Consider the following 20,614-nt stretch of genomic DNA (forward strand, 5'->3'; position numbering starts at 1 on the left):
GAGAAAAGAGAACTTAAGCTGCTGGACAGTCTGGAGTCACCTGGAATGTCAAAACCATAAGAGAAGAGACCAAAAACCCTGGCTCCAACCTCTTCTCAGGGGGTTGAAGAGAGCAATTCCACTCTGCAGGAGCATCTAAGGATGTGGTAGCCACCAGAAGCAAGGTCCCCAAACCATATCAAGGTGCAAGGCAGGGCAACTACTTCCTGAGGAGGTTTCTTTTTGTTAAAAAAAAAAACCTGGATGTATCTTGATTCTGCAGAATAGGTGAAGCTGGGTCCAAAGAGGAAAAAGACCTGGTGATCCATGGAGCCAAACCTCTGCACTCAAGATCAAATCAGCTTTGTGAGAAGCAACCAACAGCTCCAGAATGATTTTGTGCTGTTTCTCTGAACATGGAACAGCTCCCAGTTTGGTGCAGAGTAGAAACCTCAGCTTGGATCTCAACATCCCAGAGGAAAAGATCATAACCCTCCCCCTTAGAAAATACCAAGCACCATGTATGTTATATTAAAAAAAACAAAAGGAGTCTAGAATTATATGGCACTCACCAGGATGTCTTTATTGAGAAAGTTCAAAGCTCATTCAGGATCTTTGCTCATGAAATTTTCATCTTAACACAGACAGGGCACAAGAGGAAGTATTTCAGATTAGATATTAGGAGAACAGCAGATAGAGCCTCATAGGAGAAGACCACCGTGGTTTTTCTTATCAAAACAGTTTTGATTACTCACTGAGCTGATATTTATCACACTGATTCCTCCACTAATAAGTCCTTTGGAAGCAATCTCCTGTAATAAAACTTGTGACAGGTTTGAGCAGGATTTTTCAAGTGAAAGTCATCATTTTCACTTGAAAAACCTCCTCTGCTCTATTGTTTCAGTCTAATGAATTGGTCTGAAGGCAAAAAACCCAAGAAGGTGGCTGCATGATGAGGTATGGAAACCACATGGCTAACACAGCTACTGCTCAGCAGGCTGCAAATATTAAAACCACCTCAGATCTTCCTGTTCAAGCCAGGCAGGAAACTCCAAACCATGCAATTAGGAGAAGAAGAAGGAAAAAAAAAATATTAAGGAAATCTGGAAATTGGTTTGAAGGATTTAAAAACCCCAAAGCATCAAATGCTTCCTGTGGGTTGTCTTAAACACAGTCTCCAACTCATAAACACAAAAGGTCTGAAGGGAGTTTTAACTTGCAAAGGGGATTAGAACCACAGGCAGAGCAATCTAGGGGGAAAATTACCAAAACCCAGTCATTACTCTCTAGTTTTCAAACCAAAACTCAGCTCCTTCGGTATTTATTGCCGTGGGTAGAGGGCTGACAAATCACGGTGCTTGCTGCTACTGCCTTTTAGAAAACAGCAACACCCACAGGTGGAAATTCTCTGCAGGCAAGGAAATCCCTCAGGAGCTCCGAATCTTTTTGCCTTCTGCATCTCGGGCACAGGGGGAGCTCTTCAGCAGACGACGTAGCGGACGAGCCTGGAGCCGCGAACCTCCCTGAGCCTCTGGCAGTGGCGCAGGATGTTGAGGATGCTGTGGAAGCGTTTGTCCACCTTCAGCTGAGTGAACTCCCTGATGTCAGCCTCCACGATAAAGAATTCACCTGGCAAAGAAGGATTCGAGCTGTGAGAAGTGGCAGGAAGACACCGTTTGGCAAGGAGAAAAAGCTCTTTGTAACGCTGCCACCTGCTGAGGAAAGGCAATCAGCACTAAGGGGGCCTCCTCAGGAGCTTTGTGCTGTTTTATTTGAGCACCAGAATGAAAAATTCCCAACCTCCCCATGAAGCCCATCCCTTCTTGTCACTGCTTATCGACCTTTGAGAAGGAAATTCTCCTTAGCAAAGAGCTTGGGAGACACCAAGCCCTTGACTGGAGTTCAAAACATTTCAGACTCCCCATGAGAAAGTCCCCAGGTAGACTGGAGGAAGGAAGGAGTTACTCTGCAGGACTCCATGGAGAGGTTCCCTAGCTGGGATTTCATATTCAGAGAGGAGATAATTATGCTCAGAGAGGAGATAATTAAAGCTGGAGTCAAATGACAGAACATTTAATGCTTCCTGTAGCATGGCAGAAGGTTTGAACCACACATCTTCCCAAAGCCCTCAGAATGAAAAGGAATCAGAAGGCAGGAGCATGCTAATGAAGGTTAAAGATAATTTATTATCTTTAAGGGGAGGAAGCAGAAGGAAAGAACATATTCTTTTGGAGTATCACACTTCCAAGTCTGATGAGGAAGAAGTCACAAGGCTCAGGGGGTGTTCTAGCTTGGAAAAAGGGAGAGAATTCCCTTCTTCTCCTTTCACCCTTAAAGTAAAGCAGAGGCAGAGTCGCCTCAGCTAAGAGGGAGCAGCTCTTCTTGCTCTTTGTGGAGAATCCTCTTAAATAAGGAGAAAGCTCCCTGGAAAGCTGCCAGCAAAGCTTTTATTTGTTTTATTTATACCATGTAGGTTTACAGGGGCCAACCCCTGTAATTCTGTCAACATTTTCTCTTTGAATTACATCTTTAAATTTCAGCACCATTAAGTTTGGAAAAGAACTTGAAGATCACCAAGTCCACCAAGCCCTGGGCAGCCTGGGCCAGGCCCTGACAACCCTTTTGGAGAAGAAATTGTCCCTCATTTCCAATCTAAACCTCCCCTGGCACAACTTGAGGCTGTTTCCTCTTGTCCTTGGGAGAAGAGACCAACAACCCTGGCTCCAACCTCTTCTCAGGGGGTTGAAGAGAGCAATTCCACTCTGCAGGAGCATCTAAGGATGTGGTGGCCACCAGAAGCAAGGTCCCAGAGTGCTACTTTCTTGTGCTGCCCTCCCTAAAATACTGCTCAGCCAGAGCTGGGGAAAAACAGATTATTTTTTCCCACTGTGCTGTTTTGAGGTGGTGACATAGATGTGTGAGGCAGCATCTCAGAGCTTGCAACACTGCTGAATTTGGACACAGAGGAGCAGTGGAAAGTTTCTCTATCAATAGGAAAAGAAAAAAAAACACTGAATAACTGCTTAAAATAGAACTAGAGTTGGAGAGAGAACACTTGCCATTTCCAGAGACAGGGCAATACAACTCAACAAAACTCAGGGATGATCCACAGATCACTTCCAGCAGGTGTTTTATCTGGGGTGAGCATCAGAACATCCTGATTCTGAGCAAAAGATCATTTCCTCCTCTATTCACCCAGAATTCAGGGCAGCACCATTCAGCCCAGCAGGTTCCTCTTTGTGAAGAAACCCAGAGCTGGCTCAAGGGTGGTGGTTTGGTTGGGAACAGTAAGTCCAAGCACCAAAGAAGGAGCTAAAGTAACTGCATCACCTTTTTGGCTGGGAGATTACCCTGCTAAACCAGGCAGGGTTTTTTTATTTTCTCTCCTTTTAGAGGAAAAGGTCAGCTGGCAATCAGCCCAGACTGAGAAACAGTGAGAATCCTAAGCAGAGAGTCACTCACAGCTGAAATTTAAGCAAACAAATCAATGACTCCACAACCTCATCCTGAAAAATGCAATGGATGAAGACATTTAATCATTTTGTGCTGGCTAGATAAGAACTCCCTGACAGCCTGCCAGGCCTCTTCAGGTTTTCTAGATGATTAGCCACAACAAACAAAAACAAAATAGAAAAAAAAACCTCTACAAAAGACACACACTCACTCAGATGCTGAATGTCCCAGGTTTTCTAACTGAACTCTCCTAAATAAACAAGAAAATCATGATTGGCTCTCAGGTATCTGAAGAAATAAGACCCTTTGGGTTTTTATCAGAATAAAAAAAAATACTTTCAGGCAGAAAATGATCTCTGGTTAATTGTAGCTTTCTCAAGTTGCTAAAGTGGCTCCTTCACTGCAGCCAAGGCAGCATTCCAGGCCTGGAGATCTCTAGAAGAGATCTGATAGTCCTGAGGACAGTAACACTTAAAAATATATATTCTAAAAATGATCAAATAAATCTTTTTTTAAAAATTCCATATTAATAGGAGATGTTAGACTTGAAGCAAACCTTGCCTGGAGAAAAAAGCAGCAAAAAAAGTCAGAAGCCAATCACTGCAGCAGTCCTTTAGCAGGCTTGTATTAAAGTCCTGGCCAACACTGAATTCTGTCTGACATCTCAAAAGAAATCACAGAATCACAAAATGGGCTGGGTTGGAAGGGAGCTCAGAGCTCATCAAGTCCAACCCTTGATCCACTCCCCCCGTGGTTCCCAGCCCATGGCACTCAGTGCCACATCCAGGCTCTTTGGAAAGAGCTCCAGACACGGAGAATCCACTACTTCCCTGGGCAGCCCATTCCAAGGGCTGATCACCCTCTCCAGAAAGAAATTCTTTCTCAGCTCCAACCTAAACCTCCCCTGGCAGAACTTGAGACCCTTTGTGCCCTCTTGTCTTGCTGAGAGTTGCCTGGGAAAAGAGCCCAACCCCCCCTGGCTCCAACCTCCTTTCAGGGAGTTGCAGAGAGTGATGAGGTCTCCCCTGAGCCTCCTCTTCTCCAGCCTCAACACCCCCAGCTCCCTCAGCCCTTCCTTCCTCCCAGGAATTCTGCTGGATCCCTTCCCAGCCTCCTTGCTCTTCTCTGCACCTGCTCCAGCACCTCAAGCTCCTTCCTGAGGGACTTGCTGAGGGGCCCAGAACTGGACACAGGACTCAAGCTGTGGCCTCCCCAGGGCTGAGCACAGGAGCAGAATCCCTTCCCTGGACCTGCTGGCCACGCTCTTCCTCAGCCAGCCCAGGATGCCATTGGCCTTCTTGGCCACCTGGCCACACTGCTGCCTCCTCTGCAGCTTCCTGGCAAGCCAGACTCCCAGCTCCCTTGCTGCAACCACTCCCTGCCCAGCCTGGAGCTCCCCAGGGGCTTCTTGTGGCCAAAGTGCAGGACCCGGCCCTTGGAATCTTCAACCTCATCCCCTTGGGATCAGCCCAACTCTCCAGTCTCTCCAGGTCCCTCTGCAGAGCCCTCCTGCCTTCCAGCTGATCCACACTTCCCCCCAGCTTAGTGTCAGCTGGGAATTCCCTGAGGATGGACTCAATCCCCTCCTCTAAATCATCACTAAAGATATTAAACAGAAAACTTGTGGCAGCAGTGGGATCTCATCAGTATTCTTCCCTTACAGAAGAGCTGCACTGAGAATCTAGAATAAATGTAATAATCAAGTCTTGATCAGCAACAAGAAAGAGAAGGTGAGAGTTTGTGATAAGGTGACTCCTGAGCACCCAGCAAATGCTGAGGGCAAAATCTTCTGTTCTGGCCAGGCCAAAAATTGAGAGGTGGGTGTAAAGGTGACTTTGTTCTCCTGTCAGAGTTTGCTTCGTGCTTTAAGTCCAAACTTGGCAACATGAAGGGATTCTAAGGACATCACCAAGCTTAATATGTGCAGTACAACCCTCCAGGAATAATTATAGACTCCACAGGAATGTCAGCAAGGAGATTTTAATGTTAAGAGATTCACCCTGCCACATAACTCTGGAAAAGAAACCTTGATTTTAAGTGGAGAGGCAGACATTTTAGTGCATTTTTGCACCCTCTGTGCTTTGAAGAGGAGAAAACTTCTTAAGATCATCAGACAGCCCTGTCTCTTCCACGAAGCCACTGCAGCATGACTGATTACCCACATTCCCCAGCTTCAGAACAAATGTTTAACAGGTCACGTCCCTTCTAGCTTAAAAACTGAGACTGCACTTTTAGGCTGTTTATCAAACCAGGAGTTTCCAAAACTTGCAGTGACTCCCAATTAAATCTTTGTGTAGTCTACCAAAAGTTTTTTGCTACAACATGCCAGGAAAGTGACATGATTTCACTGAAAACACCTAAAAAGTAGACAGATCAGCTAAGGGAAAACTTTTTACTTACAATACTCCTTGTTGCTAAACTTTATCCAGAAAGGGTGACTGGATTTTATACAGGATACTCAGTTCAGCAGAGTAAGGAGACAACTACATTCCTAGAAACTGATCTGCAGATTAATCTTATTTTTTCCTCCCCTTCTATCAAGGAAGAACCAGAACTTCCACTGCTCCAGCCTGTTCAAGTGTGGTTTGTCCCCTGTAGTGGAGAGGAATTCTGCAGGCCCAAATCTGATTTAGGCTGTGGCAACTCCTGCTAAATCTGCAGATTATTCCCTTTTTCTCCCTTTGTTCTCAATCTCAGAATATCCAATAGGAGGTTTTCTAACACTTTTCAGGATGATTTTCTGGAAATAAGCTGCTCTCAGTTAGGCTAGAACATGAAAAGCATGTGCTGGCATCAGCTTGCCTGCTATTTTTTCTGATTGTGCTGTGATATCCAAACGTTGTGTGTTTGATACCAAAAAATATGACCAAAAAAAATACCTTTTGTGTCCTTAGTTTCCTCATCCTGAAACCTGTGGTAGAGATTCCTGACTTGGGCACTCATAGATTTCAAAGGCTGATGCAGGATCTTGTACTTGCCCACCACAGCCTTGTTGATCTCTTGCACAACTGCATTGATCTGCTCGTAGCTCAAACGTCCTTTCATGTACCTACCAATAAAACCAAAAATCAGTCACCAAAAAATTCACAAACCAAAGTCCTAGTGTAGAGAAACAAGATAAACCAGGTGCCTCAAGTTGCCAAAGAGTGGGTGTGAGTCCACCTGTGCCTGGTTAGGGCAGGCCCCCTATTACCAGGGGGACAATAAAGGTGGGACACACACCCACAGAAAGCAGCCCAGCTCAGCTTGCTCTTGTGCAAGGCAATGGAGAGCCCAGCAGCTCATCAAGGAGCTCAGGAGCAAGAAAGGCTCCTCCTGCTACATTTGGTGGAGAATGCGGGCAACAAACAGATGTCTAAAGAAGCAGCAGTGTGAGGAGCTGGCAACAGGAACATTCTCCCTGATTTGAAAAAGTGCCTGGGCTAACACTCTCCCTGAAAGGTATGACCAGCAAGCTCTTTGGATTGGAAACCCCTGAGCAGAGGGAAGCCAAGATAAGGATTCTCTCTTTGGAAACCCCTGAGCAGAGGGAAGCCAGGAGGATGGAATCCCATGAGGAAGGGTTAAAACCTGTGTGTGGAATCCCATGAGGAAGGGTTAAATCCCGTAATCCCATGAGGAACCAGAAACCCATGAGGAACCAGCAAGCTCTTTGGAAACCCCTGAGCAGAGGGAAGCCAAGAGAAGAGCAGATACAGGAGGGAGAAGAACAACTCGAGTCGGAAAGGCAGAGACTTTGTGAAAAGTATATGTTTGTGTATGTTTGTAAACTAGGGTTAAATCCTGTAAGCTATAAGTGTATCCTGTAATCAGTGTTAAAATGTTTGTAAGCTAGGGCAAACCAGGAAAGCTTTGCTGTAAAAAAAAAAAAAAAAAAAAGGGGGAAATGTAGAGAAACAAGATAAACCAGGTGCCTCGAGTTGCCAAAGAGTGGGTGTGAGTCCACCTGTGCCTGGTTAGAGCAGGCCCTATTACCAGGGGGCCAATAAAGGTGGGACACACACCCACAGAGCTCAGCTCACTCTTGTGCGAGGCAATGGAGAGGTCAGCAGCTCCTCGAGCCTCTGGAGCAAGAAAGGCTCCTCCTGCTACATTCTAGGTTTCTATTTTCTTTTTCATCCACGTTATTTAAACACCATATCCCTGGTTAGAGAGAGTTTCCTCTGTTCTGGGCTAATAAGTAAATGTAGGAGTTCATTTTGTTCGTTTCCTTGGTGGGTTAATAGTGTGGAAGGAAAAAAAACAAACCCAAACAACCTAAACCAGAAACATTAGAATGCTAAATTAAGGAAAAAAAGCTAAAATTGAGCCAGTTCTTAAGCTACAAGGAGCCCTCAAAAATGGACTAAAAGTTGCTTTTACTTAGCTTGCCACTGAGACTACAAATGGAGAAAAAAATCAAGAAGCTTTGCAGGAAAAAAAATGACACAAGTGAAAAACTCAGATAAAATGCCTAAAAGTGCAATTTGGTTCATACTAAAATAATAAAAATTTACTCTTATAGCCATTCCTTTCATTTTGTTTTAAAGAAATGCCACTTTTGTGCTCTTCTCTATAATTTATTATCCAACCTCCTGAGCTGTCCAGCCCCAGTTCTGCACAACCAACATCTTCTGAACTTTCCTAAAACTAAATAAAAAAAAATAAGAAGCTCTGTTGATAACAGCCTGGAGGTACAGGAAGCAGAGAAGCTAAAAACAAACTGCTGTGGAAATTTTAAAACACTGGAATACTTGCAAGTAAAGCTGTTCAGTGTTTAGAGATGTAAAGGCTTGGACTGAAGGGAAAGGAAACTGAGAAGCCATTATATACAGATGAAATCTGAACCTTCATAAAAAAAGGCAAAAAAAAGGGCAGAAACACATAAAAAAAGCCCAAAGAAAACTGGAATAAAAGCTGGGGTAAGCTTGAATCATCCTGTGCTCACCAGGAAACAGTTGGCTCGGTATCAGTTTGCAGATGTGTGGGATCTAAAAAAAATTCTAGTGAGAAAAGTGTAGTTTTAAAAATGAGTTGGGTTCTTCAGGTCTTCAGGCAGGTAAGAGCTGGAGGAAAACAAAACTGAAAAGATCAATGATATTGATCTTTAACCCTAATTCCTATTGATCTAACCCTAATTCCTTCCCTCCTTTTAATCTGAATGGCAAAACCTCCTTTTTTGGATAAGAGACAAGAATTGAAAGCACAACTCACTGATCAATTAGAAATTCAAGGTTCCAAACCAGAATGTGGGCAGGAATCATCCAATTGCTAACCACAAATAAGAGCTTGGGTTTTTTGGGTTTTTTTAACAGCCAGTCCCTGCAAAGGCCATGTAAAAGCTCCAGAATTCAAAAGCAATTGCTCCAATTTCAGACTGAACTGCCAGTTTGCAGCAGCTTTTCAACTTCATTGCTATTTTGATTACTCCAGATTCATAGGTGGAGGCATAGCTTTTTTTATAAGGGAGCTCTCCTGGCACACATATCAAATAATAAAAATAAAAGCAGCACTACCACTCCTGAAGCCCAGTTTTTATGTATATAGCTGTTCTCTCTGCATCCCTTCCCCTATTTATGGTCATGGGGGAATAGGCAGAGCTATAAAAATTAAGGCCAGGGGTATAAAATACCTCTATTTAAGTTCCTCCATCACTAGAGAGGCAGCTTAATAAAACCAGCTCATCCCACAGTACAAAGAGAGAAGCAGGATTCAGTTGCCTAAACCTAACTTCACTGAGAGGCCCTCAAGAACCCAAGAAGCTCCCCAGATGTGTTGGGGTTCACAAAAAGTTCACTCATTCAAGACCTGGCAGTACATCTCCCACTAGAGGAGGAGCTCTGGGTGAGGCTGGAGACACCTGAGTCACAGATGCCTTAATACTAAAAGGAATTCTCTCAAAAGCAACTGGAATTTTTCTTATTTGCCTAACTGGAAGGGTCATAAACACTCCAGCTTGGCCACAGAGCCTTCTCATGTCTCTATCTATCTATGGACTTCAGCAAGGCCTTTGACACCGTCTCCCCTAGGATTCTCCTGGAAAAGCTGTCAGGCCATGGCTCAGCCAGGAGCACTCTGTGCTGGGTTAGGAACTGGCTGGAGGGCCGGGCCCAGAGAGTGGTGCTGAACGGGGCTGCATCAAAATGGCGGCCGGTCACTAGTGGTGTCCCCCAGGGATCAGTGTTGGGCCCAGTGCTGTTTAATATCTTGAGGGAGGATTTAGAGGAGGGCATTGAGTCCATCCTCAGGAAATTCCCAGCTGACACTAAGCTGGGGGGAAGTGTGGATCAGCTGGAAGGCAGGAGGGCTCTGCAGAGGGACCTGGAGAGACTGGAGAGTTGGGCTGATCCCAAGGGGATGAGGTTGAAGATTCCAAGGGCCGGGTCCTGCACTTTGGCCACAAGAAGCCCCTGGGGAGCTGCAGGCTGGGCAGGGAGTGGTTGCAGCAAGGGAGCTGGGAGTCTGGCTTGCCAGGAAGCTGAAGAGGAGGCAGCAGTGTGGCCAGGTGGCCAAGAAGGCCAATGGCATCCTGGGCTGGCTGAGGAAGAGCGTGGCCAGCAGGTCCAGGGAAGGGATTCTGCCCCTGTGCTCAGCCCTGGGGAGGCCACAGCTTGAGTCCTGTGTCCAGTTCTGGGCCCCTCAGTTTGGGAAGGATATTGAGGTTCTGGAGCAGGTCCAAAGGAGCGCAAGGAGGCTGGTGAAGGGACTCGAGCACAGACCATGTGAGGAGAGGCTGAAGGAGCTGGGGGTGTTGAGGCTGGATAAGAGGAGGCTCAGGGGAGACCTCATCACTCTCTCCAACTCCCTGAAAGGAGGTTGGAGCCAGGGGGGGTTGGGCTCTTTTCCCAGGCAACTCTCAGCAAGACAAGAGGGCACAAAGGGTCTCAAGTTGTGCCAGGGGAAGTTTAGGGTAGATATTAGAAAGAATTTCTTTCTGGAGAGGGTGATCAGACCTTGGAATGGGCTGCCCAGGGAAGTAGTGGATTCTCCGTGTCTGGAGCTCTTTCCAAAGAGCCTGGATGTGGCACTCAGTGCCATGGGCTGGGAACCACGGGGGGAGTGGATCAAGGGTTGGACTTGATGAGCTCTGAGCTCCCTTCCAATCCAGCCCATTCTATGATTCTATCCAGCCATGGCTAGCAAACCCTTACCTGATGACATTTATTTCAGCCCATACACTGATCTAAAAACCAAAATCTATAGTTGAGAAATTCCAAATTCATCTATTTTAGATTGAAAATAACTTTCAAATCTGCTTCACTCCACCAAAAGCAAAAACATTCAAGACTTTTTTTAAGACAAGTGACCCAATTTGATTTTTTAATCCACAGAAGCCCTTTTCAAACTATTTTTTTTTCCATAGGTATGAAAACCAAAGCACAGTGCTGTGTTCTTTAAAGAAATGAGTGATATCACAACACTGGGAAAAGAGATAAACCTCCTGGCCAGCCCTTGCTCCCTCTCCAAAATGCTGAGGTTAAAAGAACTCTGTATTTCCCTCAAGTTAACATCTTCTGAGACTTCAGAGACTTAGCATGAGTGTGCTAATTCTAAAAATATCCTAAGCAGTGAGAAGTTTTGACACAAAATAAAGGAAGCAGCCTCCTTTTGCCTTGAATCTGGTGTGAACTGAGACATCTACTGTGCTATTTCCTTTTTCTCCCTCCCAAAAAGAAAGTGTTTTTCTGCAACAGATTGGAAGGCTGAGATAATTTGCAATTTCCTTAATGGGCAAGGGGATTTTCTTTGATCCAAATGCTCTGCATCTGCACTTGAACCCAGTCTGTCCTGCTCCAGAGCTCTAATGAAGTCACTGAAGAATCTTCAGCCCTTCTTGTGCTGTCACTGGTCATTCCGGTCACTAGTGGTGTCCCCCAGGGATCAGTGTTGGGCCCAGTGCTGTTTAATATCTTGAGGGAGGATTTAGAGGAGGGCATTGAGTCCATCCTCAGCAAATTCCCAGCTGACACTAAGCTGGGGGGAAGTGTGGATCAGCTGGAAGGCAGGAGGGCTCTGCAGAGGGACCTGGAGAGACTGGAGAGTTGGGCTGATCCCAAGGGGATGAGGTTGAAGATTCCAAGGGCCGGGTCCTGCACTTTGGCCACAAGAAGCCCCTGGGGAGCTCCAGGCTGGGCAGGGAGTGGTTGCAGCAAGGGAGCTGGGAGTCTGGCTTGGCAGGAAGCTGAAGAGGAGGCAGCAGTGTGGCCAGGTGGGCAAGAAGGCCAATGGCATCCTGGGCTGGCTGAGGAAGAGCGTGGCCAGCAGGTCCAGGGAAGGGATTCTGCCCCTGTGCTCAGCCCTGGGGAGGCCACAGCTTGAGTCCTGTGTCCAGTTCTGGGCCCCTCAGCAAGTCCCTCAGGAAGGAGCTTGAGGTGCTGGAGCAGGTGCAGAGAAGAGCAAGGAGGCTGGGAAGGGATCCAGCAGAATTCCTGGGAGGAAGGAAGGGCTGAGGGAGCTGGGGGTGTTGAGGCTGGAGAAGAGGAGGCTCAGGGGAGACCTCATCACTCTCCAACTCCCTGAAAGGAGGTTGGAGCCAGGGGGGGGTTGGGCTCTTTTCCCAGGCAACTCTCAGCAAGACAAGAGGGCACAAAGGGTCTCAAGTTGTGCCAGGGGAGGTTTAGGTTGGAGCTGAGAAAGAATTTCTTTCTGGAGAGGGTGATCAGACCTTGGAATGGGCTGCCCAGGGAAGTAGTGGATTCTCCGTGTCTGGAGATCTTTCCAAAGAGCCTGGATGTGGCACTCAGTGCCATGGGCTGGGAACCACGGGGGGAGTGGATCAAGGGTTGGACTTGATGAGGTCTGAGCTCCCTTCCAACCCAGCCCATTTTATGATTCTGTGCCCTAATGATTTGGGGAAAAGATTTTGCTTTGCTTTCAGCAGAAAAAGGGGTGAAAAAGTTATATTTTGCAGTTACACCCCAGGTGTGGTAGGAAAAGAACTGAAACAAGGCTCTGGGCAGATCCAAACCCCACAGATGCTATGGGATTTAAACTCATGTGCAAATCTGGGCTTTATTAAGGCCCTCAGATGGGTGCAACCAGCAGAAAAAAAAAGAAAAAGCCCAGGAGATTCATAAACTCATGGGATTGTTTTGGTTGGAAAAGAGATATTAAGATGCTCCAATCCAACTGTTAACCCAGAACTGCAAAGTATCCCTTGGAAGGTAAAAAGAGACCTCAACACATCAGAACCTGGAGCACTGAGATATGAACCTCATTTTTATTCTTCTAGAGTAGCTTTGGTGTGGAAACAGTTGGGGTGACAAAACAGCCACTGCTTGGGTTTGATGAAATAGAACATGAAAGGCAACAAGAAAAAAAAACCCTGGTTGGTTAATAGAATTATTTAATTCATGCAAATCTTCCCCCAAAAGAACAAACATGCTCCTCCTGTCTGAATTAAAATATTTCTGGCAGTCCTACTAGCAGTCTAAGATGCAAATTTCATATAAACCACTGATGAATCTGTCCCCACCCACAAAGAGCAGTGGAAAACCTTCCCCTTCCAAGGGTAATGAAGCATTTCAAGAAGTTATCAGAGAAGATCAGCTTGAACTGGAAGTTAAAACAACATTTGGCTAGAATTGTGTCTCCTTCTTTCACCCTACCAGAGATCAAACATTTCCATGCTCCTGTTTTTTTCCCTTTCCCAAACTAAAATCCCACCAAATCCTAGAGGTGATCTGCAGAATAAAAACCCCAGGAGAGTGCACTTTAAAGAAGTAACCAAAAAAGAGTCTCTTATCAGCATTCTAACTCCTTCATTTTTATTTTTATTTAAGCAATGGGGTGGATGAAAATGGTCACTGCTCACCTGGCAATTTTGAAAGCTATAGGGAAAGAGGATTTGAAAGCTTCAAGTAAAACACAGACTTAAAGAAAAAATTCATATGGAAACAAGTTTTTCCAAGGAATCTAAAGTCTAGGCAACAACTGAGCCTTAGGCATCAAGAGAATTTTTGCCTTTTTGCAGAAATATTTGTCCTTGTCCCCAAAATGTCATTTAAAATATTCCTTTGTGAGTGACTTCAAACAAGGATTTCTGTTAATCAGGCCCTGAAGGGAGGGGGAAAACCCCACAGCTTTCTACCCTAGAAATTGGGGTATTTCACTGGGTGTTCTTGCTTTTAACAAGTCTGATTTATTTTCCTTTTTCACAAGTTGACAAGTCAAGATCTGAAGTTTTCAGGGACCAATAATTAGGTCAGACACAAAGAATGATAAATATTGGTTTTAAGTGTAACCACACCTTCCATCTTCTGAGGTGGTGGCTTTTATTTAAACAAGCAGTCAGTCCCCCAAACAAGAAGAGAACCCAACTCTTAACTCATGTATTTCTGTTCATATGATTAAAGTGGCTTTTGAAATAAAAGGTTTTGGGTTTTAATTGGTTTTTAATTGGATCTTCCCAACACACACATAAATAAAAGCCTAATTAACACTATTAATTTTATTTTCAGGTTTGCTGGTATTGCATCTGAACTAGCTGGAGCTATCACCCTGTGGAACACTTCAAATTTCAAAAGAATTCTGTCAGTCTCAGCTCTCCAAATGGTCCCAACTCAATGGTTTTACACCCAAACTGACACCAGGGGATGGAAGAAAAGAAGCATTTACTTACCCAGGAACACTTTCAAACTCTTCTGCAGTTATTAAAGCTGCTTCCTTAATGGGTCTTTGCTCTTTTGGGGGTTTTTTGGCACGCTCAGGTTCCACAACTTTGCTTTGTTCTTCACTTTTCACAATCTGCCCAGCAAGGCTGTAAATATTAAGGATAAAAGTAGTAGTAAGGTGAACGCTGTAACATTATCAAGCCTGCTTCCTCACAGACTTGAGTTCCAACCCATCTCTTGGGTTGAATGAACACAATTCACCATCTTTCCTGAAAGAAAAGGTCTTCATCTCCCCTTTAGAGAGGCAGATGAGGAGGCAGCAGACCCCAAAGGGAGCTGCCTTCCAATTCCTGAAGGGAACCTCCAGGAAGGCTGCAGAGGGACTTTTCCCAAGAGTGTCCAGCCATAGGAGAAGGGGAAATGGTTTGAAAGTGCAGGAGAAGAGGTTGAGGCTGGATCTGAGGAAGAAGTTCTTCAGCAGGAGGGTGCTGAGACTCTGGAAGAGATTGCCCAGAGAAGCTGTGGCTGCCCCCTCCCTGGAGGTGTTCAAGGCCAGGTTGGATGAGGCTTGGAGCATCCTTGTCTGGATGAGAGGTGTCCCTGGGCATGGCAGGGAGCTTGGAGGAGATGAGCTCTGAGCTCCCTTCCCACCTCAGCCATCCTGGGATTCTATAAAATACTTCACAGATCCTTAAAAAAAGTTCAGCTTTTGGGAGATTTGATTTGAACATTAATTATTGAAGAGAAGAAATTCAACACCATCAGATGGAATATTTTTTTTTAAATGTATACTTTTTTTTTTTAGGCATGATCCCAAAACCTGAAGATTTTCCTGTTTTGAGTGATTATTAAAGTACGATTTTTAGAAAATCACTCTTCCTCAGCTTAGAGCCTCAAACACTGAGTTTTTGGCAAGCCACTCACTTTGCTCCTCTCCTGCCCATCAGCAGGGAAGCAAAGAAGAGGCACTTGGCCAAATTCACTGTCACCTGAGTACAAGGACATCACAGGGCTGTGACATGTGACAGAAATAACTAAAGCAGCACCAAGCTGAGGTGTCACAAAGAACTCATCCTCTGCTTTGAGCTAACTGACCCACAAAACAGGGACCTGCAGCCTGCCAGCTGCACAGCAGTGCCTCACTCAGAGCCAGGATTTGATGTGACACTCTCCAAACCCAGTGTCCCAAGGTGACAGCAGCACAGAGGACACAGAGTGCCACCTGCTGGGCTCCCAAAGTGGCTGCTCAGTGACAGCGACAGGAGGGAAAGGGAATGAGGAGATTAAGAGGAAATTCTTTGTTATGAGGGTGCTGAGCCCTTGTGCCAGGTTTCCCAGAGAAGCTGTGGCTGCCCCATCCCTGGCAGTGTCTCAGGTCAGGTTGGATGGGGCTTGGAGCAACCTGGGCTGGTGGGAGGTGTCCCTGCCCATGGAAAGGGGGTGGGAATGGAGGAGCTTTAAGGTCCCTTCCAACCCAAACCAGTTTGGAATTGTGGTATTTGGTTGTGGGTTTGGAATAAGAAGGATGAATACAAAGACACAAGCTTGCATTCAAAACCTGGGGTTGGTGCTGTGAGAAACTGCTCTCTTAGTAAACACCTGGAACACAAAAGGGCTTAAGATGGAAACTTGTTTTTTATTTCTGTGCCATTCCTCTGGCTAACAGGAACATCAAAACCAAGAACATGGAGATAAACAATAGCTGAAAGCAGGAGTTGTTGAGAAAGGGTGTTTGGACAAGAGGCCTTATCAACTTATGTGTGACTCCTCAGGAAAAAACACCACCACAAACTGACAGTGACAGAACCAAAATCATCAACTGGTAGAGCATAATTTGTTGAAAATGACAAAAACTGTCTTATTTTTACAGGGGTGGTTCTGTCTAGAAAGGGAAGGAGCAGCTAAGCTTGCACCACACTTAACTTCTCAATCAAAACACAAAAAAACTGGAAGGGAAACCAAAATCCCAAAGAATCCTTCTGACATCAGTCAGAAACAAGCTTTGTTTGCACCTACAGAATTCCCAGGAGCTAATGGAAATTCAGGACAAAGATTTTTTTCCTAAAACAAACCAAAACAAAGTTACAAAAGGAAGGCAGAACCTCAGTGATAATTTCTGAAGAACTTCCACTCCTTCACACACAAAAACCTGCAACATCTAAACTGAAAAAACAACTGAAAAGGATCAAGAGGCACATTTATAAAATACCAGCCTGGTATTTTATAGGATTTACCTCAGGGATTTGTTAGGGTGCTGGTAATGGAGAGTCAAGAGCAAACAAAAAAAAAAACAACAAAAAAACCCCAAACTTGACTCCCAAAAATTTAGAGTTAAAAGGAGTAAAGCAGTAGGAGACCACTTACCAGCTCCGAGTTGGTTTAGGCAGGTAGGGAGGAATATTTTCATAGAGATGCTGTGCTTCATTTTGCTCCCTCTCAGCAGACTTCTGGAGCTCCTGAAATGAACGTTGGACTTCATGAAAAATCTGAAACTTTATGTCAAGTAAGATAAGTTCACTATTAGAGGTGTTTTCTGCTCTCTCCCCACCATCCTAACACTTTAACTCTCTCATTTCCCAAGAGCAATGAGCAAAGCCCAGAAAAAACAAAGCTAAGAGTGAAAAAAATCAAGTTTGTTTTAAGTACTTAGGAATTTTCAGAAATTTAAGCAGACAAGAAGTAAATCTTTAACAATATACCCTAGGTTTGGACAGGGGAATGGTGGTGGTGATGAAGAAAAGATAGAGCAGGAAACTCATCTAAATTCCCTGAATAAGACTTAAAACATGATAGCACAGGGAAGAACAAGAGATCAATACTCTACAAAAGAACAACTACACACTTAGCAAAGATTCCTTTGAATAGTTCAGCAATATATGAACAGAAAAAAATATTACTTTTAGCAAGTTCTTCAGTTTTTCTTGCTGTTGAACCCCAGTTTCCATTTTATTCAGGAGATCATGCAAGAGAATCATCTCCTGCCCTATTTTACAGAGCATAGATTTGAGGGATGGCTCTTGACCTGTCAAAGAGAGGACCTTAAGACAAAAAAATCTCCAACAGAAAACCAAAATCCCATTTCCCTCCCCTCCCCAAGCAGTGATTCCCTATTAACCCTGTGTTTTCCCACCATATCTTCCCAGGAGAAGCAGCAATACTCACTGCCAACCTGCTACTCCACACAACCAAAGAACTTCAAAGCTGCTCCAGGAAAAACTTCCCCTTAGCCTATGTTCTCTGCTTGGCACCTGGTCCCCTGATAATGCCCTCACTTTGCCATCTTTGATCACTTTTTTTTGTTTGTTTTTTTTATGTTCTCTGTATTTAACTTGACTTCCACTTCATGTTACATTCCCTGTCTAATCAGAGCATTCCCATTTTTGGGGTGCAAACCAAAAGCCCACTCTTAAATTTCTTTTACCTATGTTCCTTAACTGAAGAGTCTTCTTAATAGCTGAAATCTTTGTGTTGATGTGAAGGCTCAAATCTTCCAGGTCTGAGGATGTCATTATTTCTCTATTGTCAAAGTGAGGGGAAAAAAAACAAACAAAAAAGAATTAAGTTATTTAAGAAAGCCCTGAGCTGCAAACACTGAGCACACAACCAGAATCTTTAAGAAGGACCCTGAGCTGTCCAAGAAGCAAAGGGAACTTAAATGAAGGAGTAAATGTAGTAACTACCTGTTATTTTACTAAACTGGAAAGAAGAGAAGCACAAAGTGACTGGCATTAGACAAGACAAGGCAATTTTCCTGAACTCTGAAGATAAATGCAGTGAAACTGGGCTGATTCCAGCGGTATGAGGTTCAACACGGCCAAGTGCTGGGTCCTGCACTTTGGCCACAACAACTCCATGGGGAGCTCCAGGCTGGGCACAGAGTGGCTGAGAGCAGCCAGGCAGAAAGGGAGCTGGGAGTCTGGATTGGCAGGAAGCTGAAGAGGAGGCAGCAGTGTGGCCAGGTGGCCAAGAAGGCCAATGGCATCCTGGGCGGGCTGAGGAAGAGTGTGGCCAGCAGGTCCAGGGAAGGGATTCTGCCCCTGTGCTCAGCCCTGGGGAGGCCACAGCTTGAGTCCTGTGTCCAGTTCTGGGCCCCTCAGGAAGTTCAGGAAGGAGATTGAGGTGCTGGAGCAGGTCCAAAGGAGGGCAACCAGGCTGGTGAAGGGACTCGAGCACAGATCCTATGAAGAGAGGCTGAGGGAGCTGGGGGTGTTCAGCCTAATGAAGAGGAGGCTCAGGGGAGACCTCATCACTCTCTGCAACTCCCTGAAAGGAGGTTGGAGGCAGGGGGGGTTGGGCTCTTTTCCCAGGCAACTCTCAGCAAGACAAGAGGGCACAAAGGGTCTCAAGTTGTGCCAGGGGAGGTTTAGGTTGGAGCTGAGAAAGAATTTCTTTCTGGAGAGGGTGATCAGACCTTGGAATGGGCTGCCCAGGGAAGTAGTGGATTCTCCGTGTCTGGAGCTCTTTCCAAAGAGCCTGGATGTGGCACTGAGTGCCATGGGCTGGGAACCACGGGGGGAGTGGATCAAGGGTTGGACTTGATGAGCTCTGAGGTCCCTTCCAACCCAGCCAATTCTATGGTTCTATGAAACATCATTCCTCATGAAACAGGTTATTTCTTTACTAAATTAAGGTGAAGAAGATGGCAATTTACTGCAATAAAGAAAAAATAACCTCGTTTATACAAAGCAGTGCTGTTAGACTCTCCCAGGGAGATTGGATCAGATGATCAAGATTTAGAGATAGGGTTTTTAATAATGCCAGTAATTAAACAAACAAAAATGTGTGCTTGCTTGCTTGTAGAGTACAGAGACACAAAAATATAGCATTGTATGTAGAATCATAGAATTGTCAGGGTTGGAAGGGACCTTTAAGATCATCTAGTGCCAGCCTCCCACCAGCTCAGCTTGCTCAGGGCTCCATCCAGCCTGGCCTTAAAAACTTCCAGGCTTCCACCCCAGGGTTTTCCAGAGTCTCTCCATCCTCATGGTGAAGAACTTCTTCCTAACTTCCGATCTGGATCTCCCCACCTTCAGTTTGAATCCATTTCCCCTGTTCCTACCCGAACCCAAGATCTAAAAAAGTCCTTCAGCAGCTTTCTTGTAACCCCTTCAGACACAGGAAGGCCACAATAAGGTCTCCTCAAAGCCTTTCTTCTCGGTTACTCTTGAATAAGCATTATTACTAATTCTAGTAGAGAAAATAATTGATAAAAACCCATTGCTGAAGCGCAGGGTAACCAACCCCCACCGCACAGAGCTCGCTGCCTCCGGTGGTCACCTCGCACCTGAAAAGAAAGCTTTTCTTTTCTTTTTAAAGCACCACCAACCCCCAGGCCGGCTGAACTACTTTTACAACGCATTAAATAAGGATTTATCCCTTCCCACACCTTCCGTACCTCAGGAGACACCGTTACCCCCCCTCGCCCTCCCTTTACGCCCCACGGCCTGGGTGGTGATGTCAGGAGTTTCCTCCCCCGCCCAACTCCTCCGCTCTCACCCTCAGCAGCACCGGAGCCAACAACCCGCTGGGAGCGGGAAGGAGAGAAGCTGTTTGCCGCAGGAAAAGAAGCTGTTTGCCGCAGGAAGAGAAGCTCCGAAAGGCCCCGCTGCAGCTCCGGTTCAAACCCGCCGCGCTCCGCCGACCGTTGGGGAGCGCAGGCGCCCGGGAGAATGAGGGCGGGAAGGGGCGGAGAGGGGCGGGGAAGGGGGACCGGCTCCTCCCTGCCCACGGACCGGGCTCCCCGAACCTCAGGGATCCGCCTTCTCGTACCTCAGGGGACCGCCTTCCTCCCGCCCATGGACCGGGCTCCCCGAACCTCAGGGATCCGCCTTCCTCCCGCCCACAGATCGGGCTCCCCGAACCTGAGGGAACCGGCTCCTCCCTGCCCACGGACCGGGCTCCCCGAACCTGAGGGAACTGGCTCTTCCCTGCCTATGGACCGGGCTCCCCGAACCTCAGGGAACCGGCTTCTCCCTGCCCATGGACCGGGCTCCCTGAACCTGAGGGAACCGGCTCCTCCCTGCCTATGGACCGGGCTCCCCGAACCTCAGGGATCCGCCTTCCTCCCTCCCAGGGATCGGGCTCCCCGAACCTGTGGGAACCGGCTCTTCCCTGCCTATGGACCGGGCTCCCCGAACCTGAGGGAACCGCCTTCTCGTACCTCAGGGGACCACCTTCCTCCCGCCCATGGACCGGGCTCCCCGAACCTCAGGGATCCGCCTTCCTCCCGCCCACAGATCGGGCTCCCCGAACCTGAGGGAACCGGCTCCTCCCTGCCCACGGACCGGGCTCCCCGAACCTGAGGGAACTGGCTCTTCCCTGCCTATGGACCGGGCTCCCCGAACCTCAGGGAACCGGCTTCTCCCTGCCCATGGACCGGGCTCCCTGAACCTGAGGGAACCGGCTCCTCCCTGCCTATGGACCGGGCTCCCCGAACCTCAGGGATCCGCCTTCCTCCCTCCCAGGGATCGGGCTCCCCGAACCTGTGGGAACCGGCTCTTCCCTGCCTATGGACCGGGCTCCCCGAACCTGAGGGAACCGCCGTCTCGTACCTCAGGGGACCACCTTCCTCCCGCCCGTGGACCGGGCTC

General features: G+C 46.6%; 1 protein-coding gene across 2 annotated transcripts; it reads right to left on the minus strand.

Annotated features, from left to right (window-relative positions):
• Positions 1 to 1,435: 1,435 nt before the first annotated feature.
• Positions 1,436 to 19,811, minus strand: LOC115599931 (spindle and kinetochore-associated protein 1-like). Of its 2 annotated transcripts, none has more exons than XM_030467648.1 (7): positions 19,794 to 19,811; positions 17,446 to 17,540; positions 16,922 to 17,046; positions 16,389 to 16,480; positions 14,033 to 14,170; positions 6,312 to 6,481; positions 1,436 to 1,608 (listed from the first exon to the last, which is right to left on the minus strand). In XM_030467648.1, the coding sequence occupies exons 2-7, from the start codon at positions 17,531 to 17,533 to the stop codon at positions 1,460 to 1,462; spliced, it is 762 nt and encodes a 253-aa protein (XP_030323508.1). In that variant the 5' UTR covers positions 17,534 to 17,540; positions 19,794 to 19,811; the 3' UTR covers positions 1,436 to 1,459. The 2 variants fall into 2 exon arrangements, with proteins under 2 accessions (XP_030323508.1, XP_030323507.1); XM_030467647.1 differs by lacking the exon at positions 19,794 to 19,811 and adding an exon at positions 19,521 to 19,564.
• Between the last annotated feature and the right edge of the window lie 803 nt (positions 19,812 to 20,614).

Source organism: Calypte anna, chromosome Z (genome assembly GCF_003957555.1).
Source record: "Calypte anna isolate BGI_N300 chromosome Z, bCalAnn1_v1.p, whole genome shotgun sequence".
NCBI lineage: Eukaryota > Metazoa > Chordata > Aves > Apodiformes > Trochilidae > Calypte > Calypte anna.

Excerpts from the sequence above, each read along its gene's own strand:
- LOC115599931 (XM_030467648.1), bottom strand. The coding sequence starts at position 17,533 with ATGACATCCTCAGACCTGGAAGATTTGAGCCTTCACATCAACACAAAG. Across the intron at positions 6,482-14,032 it reads GAGTTTGAAAGTGTTCCTGG|GTACATGAAAGGACGTTTGA; the intron begins GTAAGTAAATGC and ends TTTTATTGGTAG. Across the intron at positions 1,609-6,311 it reads GGAAACTAAGGACACAAAAG|GTGAATTCTTTATCGTGGAG; the intron begins GTATTTTTTTTG and ends CTTCTTTGCCAG.